The 18,035-nt window shown below is 49.1% G+C and overlaps 1 protein-coding gene across 11 annotated transcripts in view; it reads left to right on the top strand.

Annotated features, from left to right (window-relative positions):
- Positions 1-18,035, top strand: part of PLCB1 (phospholipase C beta 1) — a 3,004,223-nt gene that overhangs the window by 2,007,882 nt on the left and 978,306 nt on the right. For all 11 annotated transcript variants that reach the window (XM_069608284.1, XM_069608285.1, XM_069608286.1 and 8 more), the window contains one exon: positions 12,627-12,709. In XM_069608284.1, coding sequence (XP_069464385.1) covers positions 12,627-12,709 — 83 coding nt within the window. The remainder of the gene's footprint in view (positions 1-12,626; positions 12,710-18,035) is intronic.

The raw sequence follows: 18,035 nt of genomic DNA on the forward strand, positions 1-18,035 counted from the left end.
GGGGGGGGAGAAGGAAGACATGGGGCATGAGCGGGGGTGGGAGTGTGGAAAAGGAAGACACTGGGCATGAGCAGCGTGGTGGGAAAAGAAGGGAGACACGGGGCATGAGCAGGAGGTGGGAGTGGAAGAAGGGAGACACGGGGCATGAGCAGGGGGTGGGGGGAAGAAGGGAGACACGGGGCATCAGTGGGGGGTGGGGGGCATGAAGGGAGACACGGGGCATGAGCGGGGGGTGGGGGGTGGAAAGAAGGAAGACAAGGCATGAGCGGGGGGTGGGGGGGTAACACGAGGGAGACACGGGGCATGAGTGGGGGGTGGGGGGAAGAAGGGAGATACGGGGCATGAGCGGGGGGTGGGGGCAAAGAAGGCAGACACAGGGCATGAGCAGGGGTGGGGGGGAAGAAGGAAGACACGGGGCATGAGTGGGGGGAAGAAGGGAGACACGGGGCATGAGCTGGGGGTGGGGGGGAAGAAGGGAGACACGGGGCATGAGCGGGTGGTGGGGGGAAGAAGGGAGACACGGGGCATGAGCAGGGGGTGGGGTGGAAAGAAGGGAGACACGGGGCATGCGCAGGGGGTGGGGGGGAAGAAGGGAGACATGGGGCATGAGCGGGGGGTGGGGGGGTGGAAAGAAGGAAGGCACGGCATGAGCGGGGGGTGGAGGGTAACACGTGGGCGACACGGGGCATGAGCAGGGGGTGGGGGGAAAGAAGGGAGACACAGGGCATGAGCGGGGGTGGGGGGAAGAAGGGAGACACAGGGCATGAGCAGGGGTGGGGGGGAAGAAGGAAGACATGGGGCATGAGCGGGGGTGGGAGTGTGGAAAAGGAAGACACTGGGCATGAGCAGCGTGGTGGGAAAAGAAGGGAGACACGGGGCATGAGCAGGAGGTGGGAGTGGAAGAAGGGAGACACGGGGCATGAGCAGGGGGTGGGGGGAAGAAGGGAGACACGGGGCATCAGTGGGGGGTGGGGGGCATGAAGGGAGACACGGGGCATGAGCGGGGGGTGGGGGGTGGAAAGAAGGAAGACAAGGCATGAGCGGGGGGTGGGGGGGTAACACGAGGGAGACACGGGGCATGAGTGGGGGGTGGGGGGAAGAAGGGAGATACGGGGCATGAGCGGGGGGTGGGGGCAAAGAAGGCAGACACAGGGCATGAGCAGGGGTGGGGGGGAAGAAGGAAGACACGGGGCATGAGTGGGGAGTGGGGGGAAGAAGGGAGACACGGGGCATGAGCTGGGGGTGGGGGGGAAGAAGGGAGACACGGGGCATGAGCGGGGGTGGGGGGGAAGAAGGGAGACACGGGGCATGAGCAGGGGGTGGGGGTAACACGAGGGAGACACGGGGCATGAGCGGGGGATGGGGAGGGAAGAAGGGAGACACGGGGCATGAGCGGGGGGTTGGGGGAAGAAGGGAGACACGTGGCATGAGCGGGGGGTGAGGGGGAATGAGGGAGACACGTGGCATGAGCGGGGGGTGGGGGGGAAGAAGGGAGACACGGGGCATGAGCAGGGGGTGGGGGTGGAAAGAAGGGAGACACGGGGCATGAGCAGGGGGTGGAGGGGAAAGAAGGGAGACATGGGGCATGAGCGGGGGGTGGGGGGTGGAAAGAAAGAAGACCCGGCATGAGCGGGGGGTGGGGGGCAACACGTGGGAGACACGGGGCATGAGCAGGGGGTGGGGGGAAAGAAGGGAGACACGGGGCATGAGCGGGGGTGGGGGGGAAGAAGGGAGACACAGGGCATGAGCAGGGGTGGGGGGAAGAAGGAAGACATGGGGCATGAGCGGGGGTGGGGGTGTGGAAAAGGAAGACACTGGGCATGAGCAGGGTGGTGGGAAAAGAAGGGAGACACGGGGCATGAGCAGGAGGTGGGGGTGGAAGAAGGGAGACACGGGGCATGAGCAGGGGGTGGGGGGAAGAAGGGAGACACGGGGCATCAGTGGGGGGTGGGGGGCATGAAGGGAGACACGGGGCATGAGCGGGGGTTGGGGGGTGGAAAGAAGGAAGACACAGCATGAGCGGGGGTGGGGGGTAACACAAGACAGACACAGGGCATGAGCGGGGGTGGGGGGGAAGAAGGAAGACACGGGGCATGAGTGGGGAGTGGGGGGGAGAAGGGAGACACGGGGCATGAGCTGGGGGTGGGGGGGAAGAAGGGAGACACGGGGCATGAGCGGGGGTGGGGGGGAAGAAGGGAGACACGGGGCATGAGCAGGGGGTGGGGGTAACACGAGGGAGACACGGGGCATGAGCGGGGGATGGGGAGGGAAGAAGGGAGACACGGGGCATGAGCGGGGGGTTGGGGGAAGAAGGGAGACACGTGGCATGAGCGGGGGGTGAGGGGGAATAAGGGAGACACGTGGCATGAGCGGGGGGTGGGGGGGAAGAAGGGAGACACGGGCATGAGCGGGAGGTGGGGGGAAGAAGGGAGACACGGGGCATGAGCGGGGGGGAAGAAGGGAGACATGGGGCATGAGTGGGGGGTGGGGAAGAAGGGAGACCCGGGGCATGAGCGGATGGTGGGGGGAAGAAGGGAGACACGGGGCATGAGCGGGGCATGGGGGAAAGAAGGGAGACACGGGGCATGAGCAGGGGGTGGGGGGTGGAAGAAAGGGGGCACAGGGCCTGAGCAAGGGGTGGGGGGAACAGGGCAGACATGGGGCATGAGCGGGGGGTGGGGGGAAGAAGAGAGACACAGGGCATGAGCGGGGGGTGGGGGGAAGAAGGGAGACAAGGGGCATGAGCGGGGGGTGGGGGGTAGAAAGAAGGGAGACACGGGGCATGAGCGGGGGGAAGAAGGGAGACACGGGGCATCAGCCGGGGGTGGGGGGAAGTAGGGAGACACAGGGCATGAGCGGGGGGTGGGGGGGAAGAAGGGAGACACTGGGCATGAGCGGGTGGTGGGGGGGTACAGGAGGGAGACATGGGGCATGAGCGGGAGGTGGGGGGTACAGGAGGGAGACATGGGGCATGAGCGGGAGGTGGGGGGTACAGGAGGGAGACACGGGGCATGAGCGGGGGGTGGGGGGGAACAGGGCAGACATGGGGCATGAGCGGGGGGTGGGGGGTGAAGAAGGGAGACACGGGGCATGAGCAGGGGTGGGGGGGCGAAGGGAGACACGGGGCATGAGCAGGGGGTGGGGGGTACAGGAGGGAGACACGGGGCATGAGCGGGAGGTGGGGGTGTACAGGAGGGAGACATGGGGCATGAGCGGGGGGTGGGGGGAACAGGGCAGACACGGGGCATGAGCGGGGGGTGGGGGGTGAAGAAGGGAGACACGGGGCATGAGCAGGGGGTGGGGGTGAAGAAGGGAGACACAGGGCATGAGCAGGGGGTAGGGGGGAAAGAAGGAAGACACGGGGCATGAACGGGGGGTGGGGGGAAGAAGGAGACACGGGGCATGGGTGGGGGGTGGAAAGAAGGGAGACACGGGGCATGAGCAGGGGTGGGGGGTGGAAAGAAGGGAGACACGGGGCATGAGCGGGGGTGGGGGGTGGAAAGAAGGGAGACACTGGTCATGAGTGGGGGGTGGGGGGAAAAGAAGGGAGACACGGGGCATGAGCGGGTGGTGGGGGGTGGAAAGAAGGGAGACATGGGGCATGAGAGGGGGGTGGGGGTAACATGAGGGAGACACGGGGCATGAGCGGGGGATAGGGGGGGAAGAAGGGAGACACGGGGCATGAGCGGGGTGTGAGGGGGAAGAAGGGAGACACTAGGGAATGAGCAGGGGGTGGGGGGGAAGAAGGAAGACACGGGCATGAGCTGGGGTGGGTGGGGAAGAACAGAGACACGGGGCATGAGCTGGGGGTGGGGGGGAAAGAACAGAGACACGGTGCATGAGCGGAGGGTGGGGGGAAGAACAGAGACACGGGGCATGAGCGGGGGGTGGGGGGAAAGAACAGAGACACGGGGCATGAGCAGGGGGTGGGAGGGAAGAAGGGAGAAACGGGGCATGAGCGTGGGGTGGGGGGAAAGAAGGGAGACACAGGGCATGAACGGGGGGTGAGGGGGAGAAGGGAGACACGGGGCATGAGCGGGGGTGGGGCGGAAAGAAGGGAGACAGGGGCATGAGCGGGGGGTGGGGGAGACGGGAGGAAAATACGGACATAAGCTTAGTGTGCAGGCGGCAGATCCCGCTCCTCGGTCCTCCGCAGGCCACCGTGTGCCGATGCCGTAAGCGGGGGCTGGAGGAACAGGAGAGACATGGGGCATGAGCAGGGGTGGGGGGACAGGAAGGAGACACGGAGCATGAGTGGGAGGGGGTGGGGTTAACAGGAGGAAGACACGGGCATTACCGTAGTAGCAGGCAGAAGATCCCTCGGGATAAACAAAGATGGCGGGCGTCTTTCAAAATAGACGCACTGGACATTTGCACCGCAGCCAATGGGAAAGCACGTAACATGTCTGTGGCCACCATGTAAGCCGCTTGCCCAATCCCTGACCTGTCCGCGGAGCGAACAGGGAAGTGTGTCCGCAAAGCAGACACAGATATCACACATTTTTTCTGACCTACTTTTTGGTCATTTTAAAAAAAACTACTGGGCGGATTTTCACCAAAATCCGTCCAGCGTTTGGGCTGTAGGCGCAAGCAAATTATTTTTCCCATTCAGTCTATGGCAAAAAAAAGAATTTGGGACCCCCCACTATGAGTTCCCCCCCCCCGGACGAATCCTCACCAAACTTTGCAAAGTTTGGTGAGGATTCGTCCAGGGGGACCGAAGTTATAAGCCGCCCAAAAAAATGCTCTTCCTATGGAAACAGCAACTTAACCATAACTACATGGCCACTACCGGCCATTAAATATATTTATATTTAATGAACACACCATATGAAATAATAACTAAATAGAAAACACCAACAAAAAAAACACCCTATTGGTATTGGTATTATATTTGTAAAGTGCACTGCTCACCTCTGAGGGTGCTTCAAGGCACTGCTGAAAGAATACAGAATATGTAAGATAGCAAGAGGCAACACTCTCTGTAATGAGACAGGGAATAACAGGCAAAAAAGTGTATGTACTTGAGTTGGAAAAATTGTTTAATGTGACTTAGGCAGTTTGTAGGGCCCAAAACGGCCCATGGTGGCAGTTATCAGGCAATAATACATTTGTAGTGTCTTGGTGGTTTGACAATGGTGAGCCAGGCTTCTCAGTGCTGTTTGATGGATCGATTTGGTTTAAAATGCAGTCTTGGTTGTCTAGTTGTAAGCAAATGGGAGGCATGGTAAAACCAAAGAAACCTTCTGTTCGAAGCATTACTCAAGTGATGAGGATCTTTGAGATCAACAGTTTTGGTGTGAGGGTTGAGGTTCGACGGCAGCCGGTCTGGTGACGGGATAGGCTGGTGGGTAGATTAGATTTGAGGGCACGAAAGGTACGGTTTGGAAAGAACAGCAGAATTGTTTTAATTGTCGAATGGAGTGGCATACAGGTAGTTGAAACAGTTGTTTGATTTAGCTCCAGATAGCACCTGTTGGTTCAAACTAGGTGGAAAATGGTTGGATCCTATCTCACAGAGGTGTAAAGGCAAAATTGCAGGAATCCTTGCTGTCTTTACTATCAGAAGCTTCAAGTCCCACTCCAGGTACTCAACGAAGAGAAAGGTCCATAAGTCGGTCTCGCAGAAATGGAGGAGACTGGCACACATTATCAGGGCCTTCAGAACAGCGAGATTCTGGGTGACGGTGTGGCTGGCAGAGATGCAGGTCCTGTTCCAGCAGCAGTCTTCCCTGCCCCCCAGTTGTCCCTGGGGATTGCTAGGGGACAGAACTTGCCTCTGCCTTGGAATGCTTGCCTTCACCTGCCAACTGGAGGACTTTGGAAAGGACTGCTGTCCCAGTAGAGTACAACAACTTCTTCGTGAAGGCTTGAAGGCTAGAGATTATTCAAAGAAGTATTGGGAGAATCCTTTTTTAAAAGGTAAAGGTCTACAGGCCATTGGTCTAAAACAAGCCACCTTTAATGGTCCAATTCCTGTTCTAGAAACAGGTCGGCATTGCCTTCTGAAATCACACCCAACGTGGTTTGTGCTACAGGACGTGGACTGGACAGAAAAGAAAGATAGAGGCAGAAGACAACTAGATGGTGGAACTTTCCTCCAGCTGTAAAATGGTGCCTCTGTCTATGCAAACCCACCCTCTTCCCTTCTTAAAAAAATGAATAGCTCCTTTGGTATGCAGCACACTGATGTGAGGTTTAGGACAAAATTACCATAAATAAAGGGTTGCAAAGACCAAAAGTTCTAAAAATGCTACCACCAAAGATTTGAACACTAAAAGTTCGATCCTTTGGTGGTAGCATTGTGAGAAAAAAAAAACGGGGGATATGGGGGTGTCCTCCGCATCGCCCCGCTCACTATACTTCATATAGTGAGCGGGGGTTGCGGGAGACACCTCCGCAGCCTTCGGTTAAAAAAAAAAAATACGGGGGCTGCGGGGGTGTCCCCCGCATCGCCCAGCTCACTATACTTTATGGTATAGTGTGCGGGGGTTGCGGGGGACACCCATGCACCCTTCCGTTAAATAAAATAATAATAATAAGGTTCCCGATCACGGAAGTGAAAGGGAACTGGCGCTGCAGGAACCAGCGTGAAGATGAAGGTAAGTGTGGTTTGTTTATGTTGGGCGGTGTGTGTGGGGGTGTGCTGAGGATGTGGGTGGGTGGGGGTGTTATGGGTGTGTTGTGTGTGTGTGAGAATGTATGTGTGTTCACATGAGAAAGGTGCAAACTTTTGGTAGTTTGCACCTTTCTCATGCGAACGATTTGCCCGCTGTAAATTCAGCCACGGGCAAATCACTTGGATTCTGATGTGAGGCAACTACTTGTGAATGGGTGTGTTCTTTTATTCCTGATCCTAGGACAGATTTCCCTGGAGTGGCTGTCTATCAGTGGAGTGTGTTACCTGTGCGCACAAAGGAACAAAGAGAGACAAACCCCAGGCCTACAGTCTTGCTGGAAGAAGCAAGACAGCCTGTCAGGGGGAATATACCTAACCCTTCCACTGCTGAACTGGGCACAAGGCACATGTTTGAAATCAAATTGATGTGGCTGGGATAATTATGAGAGATGCTATCCACCAAACCCCAAACTCAGGTGTGGCTTATATTTACATTTTAGCGTACCCCCAGGATAGCATCCTCAGAGTTATATAGCTTTTTGAACAGGCGTGAATGTCTTAAATGCAGGCCCTGCACTGCATTGACTTTGGCTGTAGTGACTCTAATTAGTAGTTTGTCAGTTCATTAACACTAAAAATCAGAAAGGCCAGGGCTTCTACACCTTTGCCGGGTGGCAATTTCCCACACACTCAGGTCTTGATCATTTGTCCAGATGTTTGGATGAACAATGCATCAGATTCTGACAACCTTACAATTGATTTATGTGGAATGTTGACACACTGTAGCCTGCAATGACTCCTCACAATCCAGCATTCTTCTTATTGCACAGGCAACATTGTGAGAGGGTCAGGGACCTGACCCTGTCAAGAGAGGATGGAGACCCCTTTTGACTTTAGGCAGGAGGCCTACCAGCATCTTTACCAGAGCTAGTCCTGCCTTAGAGGTTGGGTGTGGGAGTCGGAAAGGCCTCAGTCATTTTCCCTTCTACCTGATCCTGCTTGAATGAGTCAAGTACCTCCTTTTCTCGATCAATACCTTTTGTGCACAGTGCCCACCAGTTTCTTTCTCTATGTCCAGTAGGACAGCATCACTGAGAAGGTATGGCAGTGAAAACAATGAGCAAACCAGCAAGAAACTGCAGGATAGCTGAACAGTAACCAGGAAATTCAGATGCATTACTAAGGTATTATTCTGACCTTTAGCAGAACCACTGAACAGTCCATGCCTCAGACCTGAATTCCACAGGCTTCCGTGGTCATGATGTGAACGCTGAAGTTAGGTACACCTTTAACCAGCCACCTGTAGTAGACCCCAGCAAACAGACAAACTCTGAATTGCACTATAATTTCAGTGGGACTCCATTATCAAATGCGGGCGGTTATGCGCACGAATATTAGGCAGGGCTAAATGCAGGTTATCTGCTTTTTAATGCTTGTAGCCTGGCCCTTGTAAGAAAGGAAGCCTGCGGTTGGCAGGGAAAGCAGCTGATGGCGGGGAATCATCACATTAGAATAGCCTTAAAATCCCTTAAGTGTCTATTGGTGGAGAGAAACGTCAAGCTAAAAGCTCATGAATCACCGCAAAAGCCCCTGGAGTAAAAGCCCAGGCCTCCTTCAAGTCACCTCAAATCCTACAAACCATCTAGACCACTGAGGTCCCCAGCAGAGAACAAACCTGCAAAAGCAAGCCATGAAGCAAAAACAAATTTAAACAGATCTCTACTCTCTCAAGGATCGGCCCTTTAGAACAGCATCACTTCCTAACTTTGGTTAGGGGAAGTTCCAAGCATTTAAAAAAAATAAAAACGAAAGCGGGTGCACCTGTCAGAAATCTAGAAAAGCCCATCTAATGTAAGGTTACCCCGTAATAACTTGGAAGGGCTCGACCATCCAGCTTTTCAAGAGCGCTGGAAGGTCCATGGGAACAGTAAAGGATTGTTTCTCAACCGCCTCCTAAAGTACTGTCCTCTATATCCATAACTGACTTGGATATTGTAACATTGTACAATAGACATATGTAATACCCTGTTTTTGATCTTGATTGTGTTCCTGCATTTGTCACTTTTTTTTTTACCTGTCAAACAACATTTGTGTATGGCTCTTTTTTTTAACAAATCTTAATGGATATATAAACATAATGAATATATTTTCCCCAGAACTGTTCCATTCCGCATTGCTCCGGCTCACAATGCCCCAGAACTGCCCATGCCAGGCCCTTTGAATGCTTCATGTCACTCCCATTTCCCGGAAGCTGCCACATAGCATAGCATTATCCCTGGATATGCTCATGACATTTCACATTGCCTCCTGATTTTTTCCATGTCACTCACATTTCTCCCAGTGCTGCCCAGCCACTTCACATCACCTTCTAAAATGGACCATGTCACTGAAAATGTCCTGAGTCAGAATTGCTCCAATCCACAAGACTTTGGCTTTTTAATAGCACAATGTCATTCGTATTTCCCAGAAATGCTCATTGTCATGGTGCACACGGGTCTGGCCCAGGCTAGCCCCATGCGCTGCCACATTGCCACCAATTTGCCCCATGTCACTCAGTAATGTCTATACCACTTCACATTGGTACCAGAATTTCCTTTTGCCATGTCACATTGCTGTCAATTTTCCATGTTACTTACTTTCAGTGTTTATGGGCGTGTCACTCACATTGCCCCTAGAAATGTCTGACACCCCTGAAATTGTTTATACAATGGCCTTTTCACATTTGTATTACCCCAGAAGAGCCACATGCCACTACACATCATCAGCAGAACAAATCCCAGGCATAATCAATGTTTTCCCAGAATGGTCTCATGTCACAGACCAGAATGCCTCAGATAATACTGTCTCCAGAACATCCCCATGTCCTTTCGCCAATGTTACCCACTACCATGTGCACACCTATCCACATCCCCAGCCACTGGTAACAAATTCACACATACACAATCACATGCCATGCAAACATCCAAAAAAGTGTGTTAGCAATTGCAGTCTCTTCCTCTGAGACCTTGGGGACCCAACTGTTCAAACAGGTGTGCACAGGCTGATGTGAGGGGAGGGTTGTGATAAAATGGCTTCTTCCCAGAGGGGTACAAGGATGAGTGGCGGCTACTCAGGCCGCATACCTCTACAAAACAAGAGTGAACCCAATCATAAAGCTGAATCAGGCACAGATAGGTGCTAGACCTCCTTTGCCCTGTGTGGTAATGTGGGTAAACGACGAGCGATAATCTTAAGAAGTGTGTAAATGTGAAACAGCAACAACCCAAACAGCAGTATTACAACATTCCAATGTGCAATCAAGGTTCTATATCATTTATATACAATACTTAAAAACACCAATGCACATCTCACTATTACAAACACTATCAACATCCCACACATGCAAAGGAAGACAGAGGAATGCAGAATATAAGGATGCAAGTTCTCTGGATATTTGGCAGCAAGGAACATGGCAATTAAGTAGTTTAATGTTCAAAAATGACATTTTTCTTGGTGGTAAAGAAGCAAAAGGGGCATAGCCAGTCTCTAGGGTCCCAACAAATGGAACAGGGTGGCTGGGGCCTACTAGCAGTACCTTAATGCGATATTGGCAGTTTAACTGCATCAAATCAGGCCTAATGTTGTTGAGTAGTTCCAATCATAACGGATGGGGCAAGTCGTAATGATTCAGATGGTGTTCCAAGTGGGATGCAGTGTCGTAATGAAGCAGGTGGATAGGTTTACTAGGGTCGGTTTGATGTTCAATCACGGGTCAAAGATAAAGATGCTGGTGACTCGAGGCACTTGGTTGAGATGCAGCAGTTGAAGGTCATTCTTCAGTGGCAAGTATTTGGTTCAATCTGAGGCACTGAAACACATTGGTTTCAAGGTACAGTGACAGCGCTTCAAAGATCACCCGAGTGCCTGAAATAGCACAGACGCATCTGGTTCATTCCAAGAGTGCTAAACTTGGTTTGGAGATGGCTCAAAGTGGTTTGATGGCAAGAAACAGGGATCCTGGCTGTTCTAGCTCTCAAGATGCTGTCTAACCACAATCCAGGTGCTCACTGACAAAATGTGGTCATTATTCTCTTTCTCGCAGAAGACGACAAACACTTGCAAGGGTCCTTGAATGCCACTAAGTTCCTGGGTACCATTGTAGCTGGCAGAGAGGCAGGTCTTGCTAGAGTGGCAGGTCGCTCTTATGTACCCTGGGAGTAGTTGGGGATCAGAGCTTGCTTCTGCCTTGGAATCTTGTTGAATCTTTACTTCACTGGTGGAGGGCTTTGGAAATGTCAACTCTCCCATGAGAGTCCACAATTAATAATTCTTGCAGTCCTGACATTAATTACCGAAGGGTTGGCAGAGCCCATCTTTTATATGGCAATGTCTACAGAGATTGGACAAAATCAAGGTGGCTGTAAGGGGTCCAATCCCTGTTATTGTGACAAATGGTATTTTCCTTCTTGCATCAGAGCCAAAGTTATTTCTGCTAAAGGAATGTTAGGAGGCAGGAAAGAAAGATTAGTGGGGAGCGAAACAATGATGGTGGAATCATCTCTCAAGTGTGCTGAGCTCCCTCTGACCACACTAACCCTGCCCGCTCCTCTGACCCAGAGCATCCAAGGCTCTTTTGCATACAACAGCCTAGTTTCAGGCTAGAACAGCTCATGCTAGAAGGCTGTCCTGCTGGAGAGAGGTGTTACTCAACCTCAAAAAGTATCAAACGGCGGGCATAGTCTTTCAGTCTCTTGCCCCGCTGACTGGCAGAGACTGGCTGTCCGATGAGAAAACACAGAACCCTTACACAGCTGACCTAGGATCTTAGTGTTGACTTGTGTATGATTCAAATGAGACATGGTTTTAATAATTTTGTAAATTGCCAGCCACCATATCCCAAACTTATATATGGCTTATGTTTAAAGATTAAACAGCCACAAGGATGGACATTCCTCATAATTATGTAGTTTGGGTACGGAGGCGCAGATTGTAAATGCAGAATCTGCACTGCAGTGACCTGGCTGCCACAATACCTGTCAAAAGGGCACCTATGGCCCCTGAACCTGCTCTATATGACTGGAGAGCAGGCGCCACAGATCACAGGACAGATGCAGCAGGGCAAATGTGTTGCTATGCATTGGGCGTGGAGCTTAACAAAAGGGTGGTCTGGTTAGCAGGCCACCCTATCACAAATGCCAGGATTTCTACACCCTTGCCAGATGGCAATTCTTCACAAGGGTCTGCAGTGCTGTGTGACTCCCTTCATACACAGGTAAGAAGGGACGCCTTGTCTAGGAGTGAAGGCACCACACATTTGCTCACACCATTTGACCTGCCCCATCTTTACTTATGCATCAGGATGAGATGAGTGAACAAAGAAAAGTATGAACATGGCATGGTGTAGAAGCACATTTCACTGTACAGAGTGTAGTGTTTGGTGCTCTGGAGCAGGAACAGGGATTCCCACTTCATTATATAGATTACTGCATGACCCCCATAGCTGTTTGCTGCAGCCTTAGTGATGGGGCCGCAACTACAACACAGCTCTCTAGGAGCAAAGTCTTGGCATTTGCAATATCTGTCTGTGGAAGCATTGCAAATGCAGATTCTGCACTGCAAATAAACTTCATTAAAGAGTTGGCGTCATAAAGACACTTGCTTCTTAGCAAAACTTAATTTATATTGTGGTGGGGCCTGGAAAGAGGGAGTGGCACGGCCCGCCTGCCCTATATTGGCAGTCCCTACAGTCTCTATATATCAGTATCTCGAGGCTTAAGTGGTCTCGTTGGTGCTTTATAAAATAGCATGAACCAGCAAATGTGTTATGATGAATGTATGGTTTTGAATACATCGTATGACGGGAATGAACAATATTCCTGCAGGCAAGGATTATGTTTGGGGCACTTGACAACATACTTGTATCAAAGAGGCGTTATTTGCTTCAGAATAACACAGATATGCAATGATAGCAACGTGGACGCTGTTGAAGTAACGTCACCTTAATATCTTTTGTATTCATTTATTTCAGGAAGTCATCGAAGCTATCGCTGAATGTGCATTCAAGACATCTCCATATCCAATCCTCCTGTCCTTTGAAAACCACGTGGATTCGTAAGTAAATGCATGACTAGTGGGGCATTGCGTGCACACACAGCGCGCTTGTCGCAGAGTGAGTTTTAATATTGTCTGGTTACATGCCCGCTAGGCTTTCAATTGTTGCGCCTGTCTATCATTTTGGAAATAAGCAATGGAAGCGAATTGTTTCGCAGGTGCAATGGAGGGAGACCCCCTCCCTTTTATAGACTCAAACTCTCCAGCCGAACCTGAAGAGGTTTACCTTTGGATGTCAATGTTTATATTACTGTGCCTGCGGCCATTTCGCACATATCCCTCTCGCAAGAGTCACTGTTTGTGCCCATCCTCTTACCCTGACTGTTGCAGCTCCGTTTGAATGCTCAGGATTGCAGGAGATTAACTTTAAATGCAATTTGCCAAGAGTACAGCTGGGCTCGCTGTGTCAATCATCTCCACCCCTTTCAAGTTATTGATCTCCTCAGACTCCCACGGTCATAAGCTAATCTGACTTGATGACTATCCCCATGCCAGCCTCAGCTCCAGCTCTGCAGCTGGTAGGACCCTTCACTTTTGATGGACTGTTATAGTTATGCCTTCATGCGATGTCGGAGACGGAGAAGTAAGTACTCCTTATTTTAGAGGTTACTGATTCATGTCGACCCCCGCCACATTGAAAGCTAGTACATCATCTGCAAGGCCAAGCCCTTGTTCTATGGAACTCTCCACACAGAGGCTGCCAGAATGTGTCATGTGACATAAGAAGGCCATCTATGGAGCGACTGGGTGCTTGATTCTCTAAGAGAGTGGATAGCGTTTACGGAGGTAAGACGTAAGGTGCAAATCCTGACGTGTTTATGAGTGCACATTCAGAAGGACCAAATGTCACTGTGCAGGTATGTTTTTAGATGCATGAGACCAGTGGGTTTTCTTTTGCCATATAGACCCCAGATGTAATGCTATATTTTGCAGTAACAAGATTCATTATATGTGTTTGGTTAGATGTAGGAACGAAACATGGTGGGATCATAAAATACATTAGAGTGGCTAGTCTTTTGGTGTGATATATGGGTAGCTGAACCACTTGGTCATTTATCAGGTGTAAGTGTGAAGAGTGGAGATGAAGGTGATGATGATTGAATTGGTTGGGTGAAGTGACGGACGGTCATTGGAGATGTGACATGCTGGTATATGTAATAGACAGTTAGGCTATTTCCTTATAGATGTGTCGCCTGTTGATAGGATTTGTACTTTGCAGTGCTACTCTGGGTGTACTGTGATGAGAGTTGTTGTCCCTCTTCTAGAATAATAAATACCAGATCTTTCAAACAATTTTCTCCCCATGTCGGGGTATCTGAGTTTCATGGTTGAATTGGGAGGTGGGTGTGTATGCTGTGTACTGACTATCGAATAAGTGTTACCAAAAAGGATTTCCTCCATACTATTTAATGAATGGAGGTTCTTCTTGGTTGAAGGCACATGAGAAATGTCTCTTTCAACAAATATAGGTGGGAGTTTTGGGCTTGCATCTTCAGTAAGCACAGTAGTGTTAGATGTGACTGTAGTCACTAAACTGAAAAGTTTGGATACAAGCGTTCTCTGAATTCAGCTTTATGTAGGGAAGCAGTCATTGTACATTTATTAGGGTTCAGTTTGGAAAGGATTCACATTACCAGCTGTTTTCGAAAGTTCATGCGGTCCTCCAGGGTGGAAAATGGTGTTCATGGGTAAGTGGCCATTATGCAATGGTGTTCCCTCCTTGCCTGTTCCTGTTGTACTGTGCATTCATCACTAATACAGAGTTGATGGATCGTATTGTCCTGCTCGTGGCAAAAAGGTATGAATTTCTCCATAATTACTTCTGGGTCTCTGCAAATGACAGCTCAAAGTGCGTGGCAAAGCGTTTCGAATCAAATCCTAAGTTTGTCAAGAAGCAAATGTTGGTTTGGAGGACATCTTTTTAGTTATAGCAGTAGGCTTGCTGCATAATTGTATGCTTTGGAGAGAAGTGGTGGCTGGTGAATGCTTTAACTGGAGGGGTGTAAATATTTGTCTCAGATATACACCACTCAAACGGGTTTGGGGCCGGGGGGTTTGGAGGGTTTCTCTCCTGATAATTCTTTTTAAATAATGGGTTAAAATTGTACATTTTAGAGCACACTGTTGGGTAAAAATCCAAACAGTTTGCAATTGGGTTTTGTAGAGTAACCCATGAAAAAACATCCAATAGATGCAAGTCACCGACAGTGCACAGGAGCATTTCTGCATGATGTCTTTTCCTACAGTATGTGCCAGTATAAAACATTTTCAGACTGCTGTGCCCATACATTTCCATGCTGACTGCAACATTATACCCTTTTATTCCCATATAAGAACATAGTCATGTTTGCTTTGTACATAATGCCAGTAATGATACTATAAGAAAACATGTCCATGTGTGTTCTGCCAATATATGGCAGTATTCGCACATAAGAACATGCTCCAGTTGGCTTTACAATTAAAAATGCATGCCAAAGTATGAAAACATGTCCAAACTGTATGTACTAAAATGCCAATCAAGCGACATAATAACACATATCATGCTTGCTTTATCATAGATGCCCAATACAAAATGTCATACCACAATAAGAAATTGCTAGACTAAGTGCATAAACGTGACAGACTTGCTTCATAATAACCCATATCATGCTTCCTTTACCAATGATGCCCAGTACAAAATGCAATACCACAATACGAAATGACTGAACTTGCTGCATTGAAACATCAGTCTAGCTACATAATAACACTTATGCTTGTTTTACCAAAGATGCGTACTACAAAATGTCATCCCACAGTAAGAATAATACCACTGATCATGCTTCCTTTATCATAGATGCCCAATACAAAAGGTTGTGCCTCAGTAGGACATGGCTAGACTGGTTGCATATAAAATGCCAGTCTTGCTTCTGTAAGAAGATCCAATTAAATACTACAGCTAAGTCGATGCCTAGTCTGGGGTACGGAATGGAAACCCTTATTGATATATCTTTATGTCCAGTTCATAAGTCCTGGATGACTACCCCTATATAACACCCCTCTCTTAGAATCCCCCTGACCCCACTGAGCCAAGAAGTAGTTCTGTTTTGCAAGTTTAAAAGGTTTATTTGAGAAAAATTAAACCAAATATATATATCACACTTTTATGATAAATTAATAATTAATATCATACTTAAGAACATGAGCAGTGATCAACAATGAATAATGTCCTACTAGTAAACTGATTTGGTTACTCAGGAGTAGTATAAAGGATGAGGTAGCACACTTGGGAATAGGAACAGAAGAATAAGGTGGTAGAGAATGCTTTATATAAGTTCAGATGGATGCAATGTTGAATGAAAATGCAGTACAGAAAATACTCAATATGATTTCAACAAAACAATGTAATCACTTCTCTCTGGCAATTCACTCCCCCCCTTTATACAATGCAAGGAAATGGAAGGAAAGCACACAGTTCTCAGAAATGCAATCAAATGTAATTCCGTTCACCCCAGCAAGCTTAGAGAAAACAGGTATGAGTTTGAAATACAGGCAAAAGTGCTTTGAGAGGTGGCAATGAAGTGAGGAATATGCTAAAAATGGTTTTAATTCCCTTTAGGAGGTTCAGGGTGAGTGATAGCTACTTTATATGAGTTCAGGATCACTTTAACAATGCTCTAGGCGTAACTAGCAGGATAAACAAGTTTTTGTCAAAGTAAAGCAAGGAAGCTGCTGTTTTCACACGTGGCTGGATTTTTAACCAAATCGCGAATCTAGCCCAAACGGTTCCAAAGATATGAACGATTTTGTAAAGGTCGTTTTTCGAATTTAAAGTAACTCACATTGACAGGTGACAGCTTTTAGAAATGACAGGTGACAGCTATGCGGCTGCAGAATTGACAAGTGACAGTTAGGAGGCAGTTCTGCTTGGATTAAATAGATTGAATTATATCACTGGAAACTAAGAGATTTGGTTTCACACCGTCCTAGCTGTACTCACAATGTATTTGGAAGGTCTAGGTCTCACGGATCGGGTCAAGATGGCTTCGGTTCTGGTTTCGCCCCGGACGGTCTCTGCACACAGCTTCTGGTCTCTGCTCTGCTGGTCTGGTCTGACACTGCTCCTGGCCCGGCTCCTGGATCTCTGGGTACAGCGTCTGTGCACAGCTCCTGGATCTTTCTGCACAGCTTTCTCTGGACACAGCGCTGATCTGCACGGCTCCTGGATGCTGCTACCGCTGTTAGGTTTGCTGGATGCTGAGGCCTGCTGAGAAGAGTTTTCAGTTTGTGGGTTTAGACCCTTGCTTTGAGTTCTGAATCAAGTTCTTTGGAGTTTTAAAGTCTAAGTGTTGGATCTGGTATCTTCTGGATGTTGTGTGGTCCGGCAGAGCGCGTTGCAGCAACTGGATTTGAATCTCTCTACCTGTCCCAGCAGTCTCTTTTTATGTGTTTTGAAAATGGGTGTGTGCCTGGGCCTAGCTAAGCATGCCCCTCTCTACTTGTCATTGGCCCAACTCTCCCCTCTCCCATGATTGGGGGAAGGAAATGTGAGTCAGAGTGATGCTGTAGGTTTTATGGGTCAGAGGATCCTCCCCTGGTCAGTTTGCCCACAAATCTATATTTGATTCATATACATATTGCACAGATACACAGTTGTTTAAAATTACATGCACCCATCACATATCACATGAGGTATCCTCTGTTCAAACTCTGCTCTTCCTGGGGGCTTGCATTCAGAAATGGCAACATTTTGCACTTTTTAACTGGTGTTGCAATATCGGACATTTACCCAAATTTACACACATGTGCGCAAGGAGTGTGGACATTAATTGATGAAGTGTCAGATTGTTAACATGCAGACATTTGGAGTGAAACCCTATTTTCCGCTAGCAACCCACGAGATCATACCACTGGGTCTTAAAACCTCTTAAAATGTGGTCAGTTTGCCCACAAATCTATATTTGATTCAAATACATATTGCACAGATACACAGTTGTTTAAAATTACATGCACCCATCACATATCACATGAGGTATCCTCTGTTCAAACTCTGCTCTTCCTGGGGGCTTGCATTCAGAAATGGCAACATTTTGCACTTTTTAACTGGTTTTGCAATATCGGACATTTACCCAAATTTACACACATGTGCGCAAGGAGTGTGGACATTAATTGATGAAGTGTCAGATTTTTAACATGCAGACATTTGGAGTGAAACCCTATTTTCCGCTAGCAACCCCCCAGATCATACCACCAGGTCTTAAAACCTCTTAAAATGTGGGCAGAAAAATCACAAGAATTATGGTATCATTTAGCTAATTTTGACAAGTACGCACCATGAGTTATACATCTT

This window comes from Ambystoma mexicanum, chromosome 4q (assembly GCF_040938575.1).
Source record: "Ambystoma mexicanum isolate Mex_15411 chromosome 4q, UKY_AmexF1_1, whole genome shotgun sequence".
NCBI lineage: Eukaryota > Metazoa > Chordata > Amphibia > Caudata > Ambystomatidae > Ambystoma > Ambystoma mexicanum.